At 35.0% G+C, this 17,702-nt stretch overlaps 1 protein-coding gene and 1 pseudogene across 4 annotated transcripts in view; one reads left to right on the top strand and one right to left on the bottom strand.

The window, feature by feature from the left end:
- The window catches only part of Map4k5 (mitogen-activated protein kinase kinase kinase kinase 5), a 117,986-nt gene that overhangs the window by 39,512 nt on the left and 60,772 nt on the right, over positions 1-17,702 (bottom strand). For 3 of the 4 annotated variants that reach the window (XM_074068011.1, XM_074068010.1, XM_074068008.1), the window contains exons 14-21: positions 16,032-16,110; positions 7,915-7,973; positions 6,764-6,831; positions 4,620-4,662; positions 3,671-3,881; positions 2,519-2,616; positions 2,181-2,222; positions 1,054-1,138 (exon numbers count right to left, since the gene is read on the bottom strand). In XM_074068011.1, the coding sequence (XP_073924112.1) occupies positions 1,054-1,138; positions 2,181-2,222; positions 2,519-2,616; positions 3,671-3,881; positions 4,620-4,662; positions 6,764-6,831; positions 7,915-7,973; positions 16,032-16,110 (685 nt within the window). The remainder of the gene's footprint in view (positions 1-1,053; positions 1,139-2,180; positions 2,223-2,518; positions 2,617-3,670; positions 3,882-4,619; positions 4,663-6,763; positions 6,832-7,914; positions 7,974-16,031; positions 16,111-17,702) is intronic. The other variant, XM_074068009.1, reaches the window with a different exon arrangement.
- Positions 11,116-11,453, top strand: LOC109687211 (large ribosomal subunit protein eL33-like; annotated as a pseudogene).

Below are 17,702 nucleotides of genomic sequence, written 5' to 3'. Positions count from 1 at the left end.
CTGTGCTGAAGCAGAGACAAACATTTCTTGAATCTGTTGCCCATCTCTGCTCAGAGCCAGACAGACAGGTAGGCTTTGCTTTCTTGCAACATTAAGAGTACCATATTATAAATAATCACACTGAGAATTAGAGGTATCAAGTTTGTTTGACAAGTCACATGTTAATGATAGAGCAGAAATTTAAATTTTTGTCTTTTTATATTATGCATCCTCAATTTAAAAATCTAGTCTAGGGCTGGGGATATAGCTCAGTGGGAAAGTGCTTGCCTAGTATTCTTGAGGCCCTGGGTCTGATCCCCAGCACTGAAAAAATAAAAAATACAGTCTAAATTAAAAAGATAATTATTTTGGTATCCTGTTTCAGATTTATGGAAAAGTTATAACAGTATGAAGGATTACTGGATACCTTTAACACAGATTCCACTTGTGCCAAACATTTACTACTTCTGCTTGGTCCTCTTTTTCTCTTCCCCTACCTACATTTTGTTTCTGAACTATTTAGGGTAAGTTATAAGCATGAAGCCCCTGCACGCCTAAATATTTCAGTCTGTATTCATCTTTTAAAAAGTTTAATCTGTAGACCTTAAGGATTGAGATTATAAATTGTCCCAGTAATGTTCTTTTATAGAAAGAATACTCCTAATCCAGGATGTAATCAGTTGTGATGCCTCTTTAGTCTCCTTCAAATTTTATTTATTTATTTTTTTTGTGGTAGTCGGGCTTGAACTCAGGGCCATCACCTTGATCCACTCTACCAGCCCTTTTTGTGAAGGGTTTTTCAAGACAGGGTCTTGTGAACAATTTTCCCAAGCTGGCTTTGAACTGTAATCCCCAATCTCGGCCTCCTGAGTATAGGGTTACAGGCCTGAGCCGCCAATGCCCAGCATCATACTCAAATTTTAATGCCAAACACAATGGCCCTTTACCTTTGAAATTGTTAGCAGTCCCCATGCCATCTGGTATCTGTGTCAACAACCTCAGTTCATTGATCATAAAGATCCTTTCCCATAATAAATATTTTATAGGAGATGTATAGAAATTCAGAAATTTTACCTTTTGTATCAGGATGTATCCAGGATGTTGCACAATTAATTTTCAATGGGCAGCCATCAAAAACTTTTGAAAAACATGCTCCCATCTTATTTTTAAAGAAAGAAATACTGAGTTACTTGATTAGACAATTTAAAATATTCTTAGAGAACCATGAAATGCCAAACTTACTCTTATTTGCATATATTTGTGGTTTCACCTCAAAACAAAATACTATTTTAACTTAGTTTCACCCTTTCTACTAAGACTCATATTCTTTCCTTTTACACTCTACTATTTTCGGGCAAAAACATAGTTTACCAAACATCTACATATTCAATGATAAATTCCAGAAAATTTAAGTTATTACTTTTCTTTAGAACATTATTGTTATTGGTTTCTGAAAAATTTTTTTTAATGTATATATATATTTCGCGAACAGAAACTCTTTAACACTACGCACAATTAGGACTAACATTATTAGTGTGAAATAATGGGTGATTTTATTTAGTAACACTGAAGTAGTTATAACTGCAGTGTAACTCTAGGAGTCATAACAGACAAAATAGTATTTATAGTACATCTTAGACTTTTGCTGAATAAAAGAGTACTTTATAAAGCATCCCATTTACATGACTGGATGAACCACCTCACAGATAGGCTCCCTGAGGGCTAGAGAATAAGCAGTAACATTCCTTTTCTTTTTCCTTTTCATTGTATAGAGGCCAATGTGAAAATGGTTTCAGAGTTAGTTAGAAAGATGTTTAATCCACATAAGGAAGAGGTCCCAGTATTATTGACACCATCACATAAAAATTAAATTGGCCTTTATAAACTAGTTTGAGAACTGCTGGTATTTATAAAAAGTGAAATGCTGTCTAAATTCTTTTTTTTTTTTGAGACAGGGTCTCACCATCTTCCTGTCTTAGCCTACAGAGCTGGGATTTCAGGCATGTGCTACCGTATCTGGCTTGCTCTCTCTAAATTCTAAGCAGTTACCTCAAATCAAAGTACATGATTTCATCTATAGTACATCCAAATGCATCTAATACCTTTATATTTTATAACATCCTTCTTTTTAGTGGCTCTACATACTTAATAGCAAATACACTTTTTTCACTTAAAATAGGTCACATAAAAATATTCCTTACCAGCACTTTTGGGGTGGGTGGAAGGCCATTGATGGCTGGTTTCTATGAAAAAAAAATAATTTTTAATACTGTAAGATCACTTAACCTTAAAGGAAAAAGGCATTTAGAAATTCAGTTATTTGAATTCAATTTTTGTGTTTTTTTTTTGCCCAGGCTGCCTCCACCCCCATTTCTTATACTGAAGCGATCCTCTTGCCTCAGCCTCTAAAGTAGCTGGGACAATAGGCACATGTCATGCAGCTCCAGTTACATGAATTATTCAATTAAACAGACTACTCCCCTCCTACGATAAACACAGCAGTGGGTGCAACTAACTGCTGACTGTCTGTTGTACCTACAGGGAAGTCTCGCTTGTCCTTTTTTCGTGGCAACTGTGGTGCTTGTGCTGCTCCTTCTATATTTTCACTAAGTAGTTTGGAAATACCATCACCATTTCCTAAAGAGAATCATGGTTAAAAGCTGAATGATCACATAAGAAAGCACATCCTTTGAAAAAGAACTTTCCTTTGCCCCCATTACTTCTCTTCCTCTTGGGTGACTATTTATAGGAGGGTGTTTTCTATGGTCAGATGGGTTAATCTATCTTCGGTGTCTTTCTCTAGATTCTATAGAGGCTGCACTGCGTTCTTTGCAGTGCTATCTCCCCATACTGTACAGAAAAATTAAATTTAACCTCTTAACACTGATATTCCAGGCCTTTCATTACTGAACTTCAATCTACATTTTCAGTCTTACCTATCCTTTAACTACCTCTCTTACACTATACTACTGTACTTCAAACATAATTCAGATTTTCTGCTGCCCACTTACTCATTCTGTCTTCTCTGCAGCAGTGGCTGCTCTGCCAGGAGGCTCATCAAGTGGTTTACTGTCACCCTCCTGTTCTCCATCCTTACTCTTTCAGAAAGCTCAGGTCTCCTACTAAATAGTTACTGTTTTAGGAGACACTCATACCAGCCATCTTTTCTTTTTTCAAACTTTTTTTTCTGGGCAGTGCTAGGGCTTGAATTCAGGGCCTCACACTTGCTAGGCAGACACTCTACCACTTGAGCCACTCTGCCAGCCCTTTGTTTTTGTTTTGTTTTTTTTTTTTTGAGAGGATTGCACCATGTAGCTCAGGCTGGTCTCTAACTTGCTGTATAGCCCACAGTGGCCTTGAACTTACAGTCCTCCTGCCTTAGCCTCCCAATCACTGAGAGTGAATTACCCTTCCCAGCCCAGCTGTGCTTTCTAATATTATGTGTGTATATAGGTATAACTTCTGTCACAGCCTCTAGAATTCTGGAGGGCAGGAACACATTAACCTTCTAGATCCTATAGTACCTACTAAAGGATCAAATTAGGGTTGAAGTGTACTGAATCTATTTGTAGCCCATCTACCAGCAATTAAAGAATATTTACAAAGTTTTAAGCCAATATAGGACTGACTAAAGAAAAAAATTCTTTAACACAGGAACAAAATGGCTTTCTTTTCAATTTGATTGATTTACCCAGATCACAGTATCTAGTTGTATGGACTCCAAGGCTGCTGATGCTGCTAGCCATACCCATAGAGGTCGTCTCTGCTACAGGACCACAACTTGGGCTACTCTGTCTTCTGAGAACTTGGGGACCTCTGTTCTCTGAGTCAGGGCAACGTTTTATAGTTGATGATTTTTCGTCATCTAGGAGGTTGTCTTCAGGGTAACTATTTATCCTTGGCTAACAGAAGATAAGAAAGTACTTTAAGGCATTGGGATAAAAATCACTAACAGTTATCATTAGGCATCAAAGTCTTTAGGGCCTTTTTTCTTTCTGCTATATAGTTTAATTTACTGTACTAAGTAAGCAAAATAGGCAAGAGCTGAGTTACTGTCCCAACACAGCTATGAACTTAACATGTGAGTTTTTAATCAGTCATAACCCTAAATTGATAAAAAAATTTTATAACCAATAAAATTATCTCAGTAGTCCACAAAATATATAATAACTAGAAACAAACACGGGCAATGACTTAATGAAGAATGACTCTAGGGTTGAGGGTGTAGCTCAAGTGGTCGAATGCCTGCCTAGCAACTTCAAGGCCCTGAGTTCAAACAATAATACCACCAAAAAAATAAATAAATAAAAAAAGTGACATTGCTGAAATGTCACATTGTGATAATAAAGATGTAAATGAACGATGAACTCTGTATCTTCCCTCCATGTAGTCAAATATTTTCTCAAATGAGTAATATCCTATTTTTTCTTTCTCTAATATCTATTAAAATACACTATTTCTTATGAAATCTTTTTCATTATGTTTTGCATTTTCATATTTCCCTCCTAAAGAAAACTGCATTCATCTAAAATAAATTTAAGAAAATTTCAAGCAATTATTTTGAAATAAGTAACTTAAAAATAAAATTATTTAATTATTTAAACAAGGATTTATTGCTAAAAAATCCTTAAGCAGCTCACCTTAGGAGGTAGGGGAGGTGGTATTGCACGTTTTGAGGTTGATCTAATACAAAAAGAAAAATGCAATTGAGATGGTGACCATAAAACAAAGATGCTATTAAAAATGCACTAAAGTCTGTTTATGTGCAAAGGATATAACAGACAAACCATGATGCAGACTATGAACTTTTAGGAAGACCTCAGACCTCAAATTATCAGGCTGCATTAGTATAAACCAATAAAGTAGAGATTTTATAAAGTGGATATAAAGTCTTTATAGTTACTCTTTGCTACATTTATAATGCAAACCAAATTAAATTTACTAATAAAAATAAATTCAGGCTGGGGAGTAGCTCAGTGATAGAGTACATGGTTAGCAAGCACAAGGCCTTGGGTTTAATTCCCAGCACCAAAACAAAAAAAGGAAAACATTCTTCCATCTTGGAGTCTATAGAAGCCACCCGAGAACAGGATTTCTAAAAGAGAAATATGTCAGGCTGTACATGATGGTTTATGCCTGTCATTCTATCTACTTGGGAGAAAGACATTGTAAGGATTGTGGTTCAAGATCAGTCTGGGCAAAAAGTTTGCAGGACCCCATCTCAACAAATAAGCTGGGAGTGATGGTACATATTTGTAATTCCAGTTATTTGGAGGCAATAGATAGGAGGATGGCATTCCAAGATTGAGCTTGGGAAAAAAAGCAGGAGACCCTACCTGAAAAAGTAAGTAAAGCAAAAAAAGTAGTACAGCACTTGCCTAGCTATCATGAGGTTCTGAGTTCAAACCCTAGTACCACCCAAAAAAAAAAAAGAGAGAGACAAGTGTATGTAGAAAGCTGTTGTGCAAGCTCACAACTCTCCTTAAAATTGAACATGTTTATGCCTGGGATACAGCCAAATTCTACTTGGGCAAGAGATGTGCTTATGTGTACAAAACCAAACAACACAGAGACTCTTGGCAGCAAACTGAGCAAAATGAGAGTACCCTGGGGAGAGGAAATTCATGTCTGTGGAAACAGTGGCATAGTTCATGCTGGATTCCAAGCAACCTTAAGGACTTACAGTAATGAAAAGTAAATTGATGAAAGTATATTTATGTTCCTGTAAAAAAAAAAAAACCCAAAAAACAAAATAAAAAAAGCAACCAACAAGAAAATTCAGAACTCTGGAACCCACAGATTTAAGTGGCTGTATCGTCAAATCCTTTGTACTCAAAGTAAGGTCTTCAGATGAGCGAATACCATCCCTTGAGAACTTCTGTGGATAAACCCTTTAGACCTGCTGACTCAGAATCTGTGCTTTAACAGGAGCTCTACAACCAAGAACTCTTGATAATGGGCATATCAAAGTTCGAGAAGCAATGATCTAGGCCACTGTTCATACACACTTAACCAGAGTCACTGAAACCAATAGAAGTTTCTGGGATTTTTGGATTCTCAAGGGAGCAATTCTACAGCAAGCATTGACAAATTTTTTTCGTAAAGGGCCAGACAGCAAATATTGTAGGTATTGCACATCATGCAGTTGTCACAACTCTGATGTAATGTGAAAACAGTTATAGACAATACATAAACTAATAAACACAGTTGTGTTCCAATAAACCTTTATTCATGGACACTGAAAGTTGAATTTCATTTAATTTTCATGTTCTTTTTTCAGCCATTAAAAAATGTAAATGTCATTGCATGGACTGTACAAAAAAGGCAGTGGGTCAGATTTGGCCCACAGGCTCCCCATCTAGAGACCTAATGTGGGGACCCAGGTTTCTCTAGTAAGTGCAATGCGCAACCATGGAAGTAACAACTCCTGAGGCTAGCCCCTCACTTAACTGTTGAAGAAAGAAAGGTCTAGAAAGTAAAGTAACACTGGAGAGAAGGGACTGGGGCTTTCTCATTTCTACTACAGTATTTTCCCCCATAATATCAGGTGACTCATCTTTAACTGTACTATTAGACATAGGATATTCTGATTAAAACAAAATCCAAAAACCTTAATGATGAATACAAGATGACTGGTGGCAATTAAAAAAAAGCCAGAAGCTTTACACTGATAAGAACTTTTTAAGAGTGAAAATCAAGGCTTATCAAGAGAAACAGCCTCCTCCAACAAATACTGTTCTACATAATCAAGTAAAATAAATTTATTAATTGGAAAATAACTTACTTTCCAGTATTTGCACCATCAACAAAAGGATTCCACTGAAATATAAAGTTTGGGTCTGATGATATTCCCTGTGAAGATTAATAATATAGTTTCAAATGTGATTTTCACAGATACTAACCATGTTAATATTAACCATTTTATTTATTAAGTACAAATGTTAAATATCTTATTTGATTTAAGAAAAACACTAGCTTCATGACTGTTAATTATCTTTGCACCCAATTTGAGTTTTAAATCTCCAGTTAGATTTGTTTTATCATTTGACATATTTAAGTCAATGACTCATTATCAGTTAACAAGAACTTAAGAAGTTACACAAATACACTAAATATAGTTTTAAATGTTAATAGCTCTCTTTACTAATATGGTTGTATATTCAAAAACAAAAACAAAACAAAACAAATCTACGAATTATTTGCACCACTACTCCATTATCATGGAGAACTAAATAACATATTATTAGATTATCATTTATTTATTGGTACTACTTTTTCCAATTAGCATGGCAATTGAGGATTCATTATACAGAAACATATACAGCAAGAAGACCACTACTTCTTAATGTTAAGAATGAAGAAATCCATTAACAGAAAACAGTTATATCTTGATTTAGTCTTTCTTGATTAACTAAATAATTATCTCAAAATAAGAGCACTAACTTAAAAAAAGAGCTATAGCAATAGTTAACAAATTTAAAAACTATACATTTTTCTTTTTGTCTTGGCAGTGCTGGGGAAAGAACCCAGGGCCTTGTGAATTTTAGGGAAGCACTCTACTACTGAACAACAACCCTCTACAACTTTACCACTGAACTAATGTAGTCATACTTTAATAGTATTTTAAAATAGTAAAAATAGTAAGGCAATGCAAAATATATTTGCCACAAACCTAATTGTTAAGAAAAAAGATCCTGAGAGTTTAAAGCTGTAAGTCCTTTAAAGACTTAGAAGAGTCAGTATGAATGACTGAAACTGTGTATTATGTATCACAGTCAAAATACACATAATTATCAACTTTTTCAAACTTTAGTAGGTGAAATACTGTCAAAATTAAGTAATATAACAAGTATATTATTTGTTTCTTAAAGTATACTTCATTATAAGTTATCTCAAATTTTAATGTGAAAATATTTTGAAAGTTGCAGTTCTTACCATTTCATCTCGTGCTTCTGTTTCTTTTCTCAGAGGAGGTTCAAATTGTAATTTGTCAACTGCAAAATATAACAAATATTTATAAACTCAGTGTCTTAAATGTTTAATCTCAGATATGTAAAGAGAAATTTGTATATTGGCGGAAGGAAGGGAAAGAAAAAAAAGAGTAGACAAAAGATAGAAATATTTTATTTTGTATAGGGCACTGGTGGCTCATGCCTGTAATTCTAGCTACTTGGGAGGCTGAGATCTGGAGGACTGCAGTCTGAAGCCAGTCTTGGTAAATAGTATGAGAGACCCCATCTCCAAAATAACTACAGCAAAACAGACTACAGGTGTGGCTCAAGTGGTAGAGCACCTTCTTTGCAATCATGAAGCCCTGAGATCAAACCCCAGTACCTCTCCAACCCTTCAAAATGTATGTGTGTGTGTGTGTGTGTGTGTGTGTGTGTGTATGGATGCATTATTACTATGTTTTTTAACTCCAAGAAGACCCCTTTCTTTTTGCTTACCAAAAGAAAGTTAATAATCTGGGATATTCCTAACATGTGATTTTCTTGATTGAAATAAGAAAATCAAAAAGTACTGTCCGTGTAAATGAATTTAAAAAATAATCATTGGAAGTAGATGACAAAATAAAACCTTCAGGGTTGTGTCTCAAGACAAATTCTGTTTTGAAACTAATTTATAGGCTACAGCTAAGAGGAGAGAAGAACCTACAAAAATTATTTCTAAGTTGTCTAAAAAGAACAAATGATTTTTGTCAAATTAAAAGTTATGATGGTGTTCAACAACCTAATATATTCTATTGTGTATTTGGCTAGTCAGATTGATTTCAGGATTGTTCCAAATATTCAAGAGTAACTTCTTTGATATGAAATATCCTAAAACAGAGAAAAGGATAGTATATTACCTACTCATAAAGTAAATAATTTTCAAACTCTATAATCAAATGTAACTAATAGACCAGAATTGTTCTTTTCAATACTTTCACCTGTGCCACAGAGATGCAAGATTCTTAAGTAGAATCTTAGCAAGCAAATTGTACTTAAAAGGCACTTTCAAATAAGATCTATTTGTTCTTATCTGTAAAAACAAAATGTGTAAAAAGCAATGCAAAATACTGATATAGTTACATTAAGCAAAAATAGTAAATCATAAAATTTTCAATAAAAAACTGGAAAACATTTCATAAAATATAGTATCTACTTTAAAAAAGAATTGTAACTTAAAAACATTTTAATTCAAGAACTACTATTTTAATTCATAAGGAGCCACTTTGTCTTGTGACACAAAGATGAGTTAAGGTGTTTTGGTCATGTCTAGAATACTCCAAGCAGGTAAGGAGATACAAGTAAAAGGCATAAATATGGAAAAATCACTTTTTAATAATCGGAATTTTATATTTAGTAAACTTAAAGATACAGTAAAATACCAACTACATCTCAATATACCAGTGTCAGTTATTGAAAACAAAATGAGATTTAATTTAAACAGGATAAACATTTAAGTTGTTTTAACACATAAGAAAAGGGATTATAATGAAAATCCTGCTAGTACCTTTGGATGTGTCTTTGGCTTTTGACAAAGGTGAGGAGGCATTCTTTTTATTATACATCCTCATTAATCTCCAAAAGATGATCCTGTTCTAGCCATAATGAAGTAAAAGGAATTAGACCTGGCTTTATGCTGTAAGCCACTGTGTGCATGTGTATATACAAACTGTCTAAGACAGCTGTGTTGGAGCAATGGACAACAGACACCACAGCTGTGACTCTTGAGAGGAGGTATGTATGTTGCAGAAGACCCACATTAATCCTGGCTTTTTGCCTAGGGACACTTCTCAAACTAGACCTCAGAAAAGTGAAGGAAGGAAGAAACAAAGATTGGATCTTGGGGCTGCTTAAGCAGTGGAAATTTGAAAGGCAGAGTACCAAAAATAAGAAAGTTGTAGGAAAAAAAAAAGAGATACAGAAATATGCAAAGGGTTCTCCTTAAATCTCTGGCTGAGTATTAAGAAGAAAGCAAGATATGCAAAGTATGTCAGAAAACAGCTACAAGAGCACTGTGAGTATCTGGAGATCCCACAAGACCAGAAGGGAAGACCTTGCCGAATGCTATAGAAAAACAGGACACAAGCCTTGAAAGAATCAAGCTCATCTACTAGGTAATTTATTCCTTAACAAACGAGGACAGAATTCAGATGTACAAACTGTATTATGTCGTTCAAGATTCAATAAAAAAGCTAGACATGTGAAGGTAGAAAATAGGAGCTACAAAGTTGAAAAAAACAGAAACAGATCCAGAAATGATATACTTGAAATCAGAAGATAAGAACTTTAAACAAGTTATTATAAATATGTTCAAGGATTTAAGAGAAAAGATGGATGCAATAAGGGAGTAACAGATAATTTCAGTAAAGAAACAGAAATTGTATGTGTCTATGTATATGTATATGTGTATATATATATATACACACACATACACACACACACATATGAAAAAAGTTTAGATGTGAAAAATACCATATCTGAAATAAAACTCATAGGAGAGGCTTAATAACAGACTGAACATTGTAGAGTAAAAACATCAGTGACCCTGAACTAAAATCAGGGCAACAGAAATGAAACTGGAGTACGGAAAATAAAAAAGTCTATGTCTACATATGAAGGACAAGGAGGTAGAACAGAGCTTCAGTGATCTGTAAAGTAACTGAGTTTACATGCAACTAGAGTCTGGAAGTGTGGCTCAAGTGGTAGAACACCCGCCTAGCAAGCACATGCAGAGAGTTCAAACCCCCAGTATTACCAAAAAATAAACAACAACAATAGGCAACTAGAGTCCCAGAAGCAAAGAAGAGAGACTGGAGCAGAAATTTTGAAGAAATTATAGTAGACAAGTATTTTTCAAACTTGATAAAAAGTATCAATCCACAGATCCAAAGCTTAATGAACCCCAGAAAGAACACAAAGAAAGAAAAATGCATCTAGACATATCATAGTAAAATTGCTAAAAAATTAAACAAAAATCACAGTTTCAATTGCATTACCTTATCTATCTCTCTGTCTGTCTGTCTATCATCTATCTATCCATCCATCCATCCATCCATCCATCCATCCATCCCTATTTTTCAAACCTGGTTCTTGGCACTATCTTGTGTTTGTGGGGGCCTACTGGGAATGGGACTTCTAAAAGACAAAAATGTCTGGAAAGCTGTAGTGCAGGGTCATTTTTACTGGTTATAAGCAGGATCTCCAGAACCAAAGGGAGCACACAGCTTTCCTTAAAACTGAAGATGTTTATACCCAAGAAAAATCCAAATTCTACTTGGGCAAGAGATGTGTTTATGTGTACGAAGCCAAAAATAACACAGTGACTCCTGGCAGCAAACAAAACAAAACAAGAGTAACTGGGGGGAAGGTAACTCATGTCCATGGAAACAGTGGCATGGTTCATGCCAGACTATGATCAACCTTCCTGCTAAGGCCTTTGGACACAGAATCCATGTGATGTTTTACCCCTCAAGGGTAAAGAAATGAAAGTGCATTTGTGTTTGTCTAGTATGTGTGAGGCCTTGAGTTCAACTCTTAACACTAGGAAAAAAAAAAACTTCTTCACAAAAAATAATCTGAATGATGCCATGGTTTAGGTCGTATTCTGCAGCATAAAAACATACTAGGGTGTGGTTCAAGTGGTAGAGGGCCTGCCTAGCAAGCACAAGGCCCTGAGTTCAAGACAGTAACACTAAAAACCAAATCAAAACAAAATCATACTGATCTAGAGGAATGTATAGGTATGTTATACTTCAGACAATTTTCAAAACATAGTTTTTCAGTCAATAAAAGCTTTTATTTAGCAATTATATTCTATTTTAGGATGGATGAAGCTTTTTAAAAAGCCTCATCTTCAATAATGACAAGAGCAAAATTTAAAAAATAGCCTGAATTTGTGCTTCCTACCTGGTAAATCTATAATTATCTCTCTAGACATGGTAGCACTTCCTTCCCTAGAACTGTTACTCAGAAGATTTGTAAAACATCTCACTCAAAATCTCCACTGGCTTTATCACTCTCAGTCACTGACACAGAAAAGCAGATTCAAATGATTGAAGAACATTATATGCACATATGGCATCATAATGAAACTCCTTTGTACAATTAATTTGTGCCAATTAAAAAAAAAGTTACAGGCCAGCTCAGATTTGTTATGTGAGGAAGACTTAAAAAGAAAAAGAAAGCAGCTGACTTAATTTCCAACCCAGATGCTAAGATTCAAACGAAGGCATTTCTGAATCCAATACTTCAAGGTTCTAAGGAATCACACTTCTTGGGTCTACTTTTTTTTTTTTTTCCTTTGGCAGTACTGAGGTTTGAACTCAGGGTCTCCTGCTTGCTCGGCAGGTGCTCTATCATTTGAGCCATGCTCCAGTCCAGTTCTGAGTCAACTCTGACAGCACAGACTTACGTCTGCCCTTTCATAAACATTCCTATGTTGTTTAAGTCATCACTTAAAATTTTACTTGAACACTACTCTTTCTAAAATCCTATACCTTGTTTTTTCCTTTGTTTGATGAAATGCTATATGGTTCCTCTAGTATATGCAGTCACTCCAATGAATCAATAAACCTGACTTTGCTGGACTATGTATTTGTCCTTGGTGGTCTTAGGATTGACTGGCAATATTATGGTTTGGATTTGAAATGCCCATCAAAAGCCATGTGGTAAAGCCTTGGTTGCCAGTTGTTTGGTTTTTGGGAAGTGACTGGATCATGAAGGCTCTGACCTCATGGGTAGATTAATCCAATGATGAATTCATAGTTTGAAGGACTATTGGGAAGTGACAGAAATTTAAGGGGTGAGACCCAGTTGAAGGGAGAAGGTCCTTGGAACTATGACCTGGAGGAATGTACCTTGCTCCAGACTCCTTCCTCTCTTTCTGCTTCCTTGCCCCATGAAGTAAGCAGCTTTCTACTACCATATCCTCCCTGCCATGCTGTTCTGCCTCATCCCAGGCCCAGAAACAATGGAGTCAAGTGTCTATGGACTGAAACCTCTGAAACAACAAGCCAAAACCAAATCTTTCCTACTTTAACTTGTTTATCTCAGTTATTTTGTCAGTGACAGAAAGCTAATATATGCCAGCTTCCTAACAATTACTTATGTCCTCTAAAAATATATAACAAAGATGCTTTCAGCAGTCATAATAGCCTAAAACTGGAAATAGATCAAATGCCCATCCACAGAAGAATGGATAAAATTATGGTATAATCATACAGTAGAATATTACGCTGTAGTAAAAATAAGCAACTTCTGCTACACATGACATGAATGACTCTCACAAACATATGCTGAACAGAAGAAACCAGACACAAAAGGGTACATATTGTATAATCCTCTCCATCTCCTCTTTTTTTTGAGATAGGGTCTCACTATGCTGCTCAGGCTGGCCTCTTCACTTGCCATCCTCCTGCCTCAGCCCCTGAAAGTGCAGATACTAGGCCTGTGCCACGGCATCTGGTTGTGTGATCTCATTTTGTCTGAAAGTCAAGCTCAGGTAAAAAGTGAGCTATGGTGACACAGATGAGAACAGCGGTTAGCCTGGGCAGAGGGAGGGCAGGGGAGTACAGGATAGAAGAGTCCTAATTGTACAGGTGCGTAAGAGCCTCTGAGATTCAGATGACGCTCCACACCGAGCCACGGGGTAGCTATGTGCGTGAATATATATTTAAAATTTTACTGCACAGTAATACTTGAGATTTGACCATTTTACTGTAAGTTACCACCTCAATTAAAAAAAACCGAAATGAGAAAAACAAACCAGAGTAGAATGAACTAGGTGTGTCTAAAATCTGTTAAACTGGGTTGGGGGCATGGCTCAAGTGGTGAGAGCTTGCACAGCATGCGTGAGGCCTGGGATTTGATCTCCAGTACCAGTACCACTAAATAAATAAATAAATAAATAAAAAACAAACAAAAATCTATTAAACAAGCAAGAACAAAGCTGTAAAACACTCCTGATAGAGACATAAGGACATCTAGGAAAATTTACAGACAGACAAATCATCGATAAAATGACCTTAACTCTACTTTCTATCTGGTACTAGAAGCACACAGAGCTTATACCATGAAAAAACTAAATCGTGAACTTTTCTCTAAGTACCTGGGATTACAGGTCTGCACCACCACGCCCAGACCTTATTTTAGGCCTTTTAAGACTGAGTGTCATAAAGAGGGCAGTTTCTCAAAGTTAATATACACACTTAATGAGATATCAAGAATACTATTAAATTTTTTAACTAGACAAGCTGATTCTTAAATATATGTGAGGAAAATAGCCAACTATCATAATGAAAAAGTATAGCACAAAGGCAAGCACGTGCGTGCGTGTGTGTGTGTGATGAAGATGCGAAGGGAGCAGAAAGAGGAATAGTCCTAATAGGTTTTACCAGATATAATAATCAAAAGTATGTTACTGGCACCTGAATAGACATATTAATGCAATAAAACAGAACCTCCAGAAAAACTTCTAACGGTATATGGAAATTTACCAAGTTCACATATATAGAATCCTTAAGTAGAAAGGTTAAAGTTTTTAATAAATAGCATTGAGAAAAATGGGTAGTCATTTAGAGAGAATAAAGCTGAATCTACACTTTTATAATTTCTACCAAGATTTGAATATTTAAAACACAAAACTATAAAAATATGAGAAGAAACCATAGGAAAATTCTTTTGTAACCTTGGTAATCAAGAAATTCTTTTGTAATCAAGAAAGCATGGCTAACTATAACACAAAACTCTGAGGCTATGAAACAGAAGATAAATTAGATTTTATTAATGGAACACTATACAGCTGCATAAAATAAAGAACTCAGTTCTATAAAAGAACATCAACTTGGCCACTCTTCTACCTGCTATCTGGGGCCCACAGGGTTTATTTATGACACACTGTACATAAGAAGATAGTAACTGAGGCACAAAGACACTGAATCTTGAGCTGGTTTAACTATGACAACTCATAATTAAAACAACTGATATGGGAAGAACATTCTAATAATCCAGTGACCTCGGTTTCTATGGCTGTTATCTAAAGAGCTCATCTACAAAAATTCTAATTGGCTCAAATATTTAATGAATCATCTTCCCCCCATTAGGATTTACAATTCTATTTGTATTTTATTAGTCATGTACCTTTTACTGTGAACTACCTTAAATCTCTTGAAGTAAGTGTACATTTAAGTAATAAACCCATACCTAATACCTTGCCAATATGTTGCTTTAAAATTAATGCAGCTAAACCAACAATGATAGAAAAGTTTTATCTATCAATGATTAACTTAGTAAATAAAAAATAGGGGGATGACTATCACTGAAATACTTTATATATATATATGCATGAAAACAGAATAATGAATAATGAAACCTGTTAAAACTGGTTTAAGAAGGGTGGGAGAGGGATGAGAAAAAGCAATAGGAGGGGTGAATTCAATCAAATACATGAATGTGGGTAAGGAAATATCACAATGAAACCCCTTTGTACAATACACACTAATAAAAAATCAATCTTCCCTTGTAATGTCTTAGAAAAGATTGATCTTCATGCCAATCTGAGTAAAAAAACTTGAAACCAATCCAAATATTCAACAACAGGGAACTATCTATGTCAACTAAATGAAATATTATGCAACCATTAACATAGTTGTTATAAAGGCTATGCTAATATATGGAAATACCTCTATATTAAGTAGAATTTTACAGTATAAATTTAGCCATGTAAAAATATTCATGGAAAAACAGGAAGGAAATTCAACAAAATATTAACCATGTATGGCTCTGCTCTGGGTTATGTAATGATACCCAAGTTTCTATTTTTTTCTTAGTACAATTTCCTGGAGTAGATATGATTATTTTTATAATTAGAAAATAAAATTATTTAAAAATTATAAATCAAGGGAACTCCAATAAAACTAGAAAAGCAACTCATAGTTTAGAGGTATTCTGATTGGTTAAAGTATATAGCCTCAATTAGTCTGAGATTATATAATTCCATAAAAAATATAAGAATACCCAGCTCAACCCTCCAAAACCACCAGTGGAAAATGTATACCAAACACATACAATTTATTTCTGAAGCTGTCCGTTCAGCTCTGGCATTCCTGTTTGTAGATCTAATGGTATGACGAATGATTGCATGGGGCTGTGAATATAAGCATAATATACACACTTAAAAATTTCAGTGATAAAGTTAAAAGGCCAAACTTTCTCTTTTAAATTAAGTGATCACTTATGGAAAAATATGATTATCTACTAAGAACTAAATCACAGGAAAAATAAAATAAATACAATGAACACTAAGATACTTTAAATGTTTATTAACTTTTTCCACGTTTATATTATGTAAAATTCAAAAGTGATTCAGAGAAGGTAAGACACAAATCTTGTTCTTAAAGAGTTTATAGTGTAAGAAGAAGACATACAAATATTTACAAAATTAGAAAATGATCAGTGCCATTTACTAGGAAGGTGAATGGGTTACTACTGAAGACCAGAGGAGAGAGACATTCCTCCTATACTGAAGTTCTGCATGAAAGAGCTGTAGTCTATCTGGGGCTTTGAAGTACAGTAGGCATTGGATATGCAAGCAGTGTGTGAGAAGCATGAAACCACAGAAAGACTATGAACAAAGTGATACAAGAAAGAAAAAGAAACTGGGAGTGTTTTCAGGGAGTAGGTTATTATTTGGATGCAGAGAGGGTTAGGTGAAGAGATAACAGAAAGACAGACTAGGGGTGAGCCAGAACATGAGGGCTATCAACTTTATTTTCTTAGCAAAAGAAATTTTCTGGAGATTTTACAGCAAGGGAGTGGCATCGCCAGAGTCAGCTTTTAAGGATAATGTGCTAAGTATCGAGGGCAGAAATACTGGATACAGGGAAATTAGAAATACGGTAAGCCAAATGAGAAGCCCATCATTTCCACCTTCTTGCATAAGCTCCTGCTCCTATGAAGCTATGCTGCTGGCTCAACCCATCTACCAAATTTCTGAAAACCTATTCTCATTCACTGATGGCTCTGAAAGTGACTTGCACTTTTTTCCCCTCTACTTCAAGGCCCACTATTACAACAAGGGTCTTCAAAAGCTAAAGTGGATCCATAGTTCTGGATTTAAAATACTCTCCCATATTTCAATGCTTTCATCTAAACCCTGCTTCTGTTACCTTCTAGGCAAATGATTTTGGGAAAATAACTTCTATTCTTTGTCCCTTATTTCCTCATTTGTAAAATAAGTACATTAATAACTGTACCTACTACAAAGGACAGTTTTTAGTATTACATGAGTTAGCATGGAAAGTATCTGGCACACAGTATGTACCAAATGAGTGTTAGTAGTTAGCATGATACGTAAACAAAGTATAACACTTAAGACCATTAAATATAAAATTTCTTTTAATAAACAATTGGTATGTAATCTTTAGTTATGTATTGTTGCCCAAACTGAAGATAGAGATACAAAGAAAAAGGCAAAAAGAGAAATGAAGGGACTGATTCACAGAGACACAGAAATAAAAAGGAATTATAAAGGGAACAGAAGAGACATAGGGGAGAAAGAAATTGGTAAAAACATGCAACTGAATGATATAAAGGCATAAAGAGGTACCTGATTTACAAGTTTTGTTGTTATATATAATGCACTCAAAATAGCACTTACAATATTTTCAGAGAAGATAAGCATACTTATGGAATGGCCCTATGTGTACTTATGAAGAAATAATACTTTTGAAGAAGTAC

This window comes from Castor canadensis, chromosome 3 (assembly GCF_047511655.1).
Source record: "Castor canadensis chromosome 3, mCasCan1.hap1v2, whole genome shotgun sequence".
Lineage (NCBI taxonomy): Eukaryota > Metazoa > Chordata > Mammalia > Rodentia > Castoridae > Castor > Castor canadensis.
The sequence above is the reverse complement of the archived record's forward strand: the minus strand, read 5'-3'. Positions and strand labels throughout refer to the sequence as shown.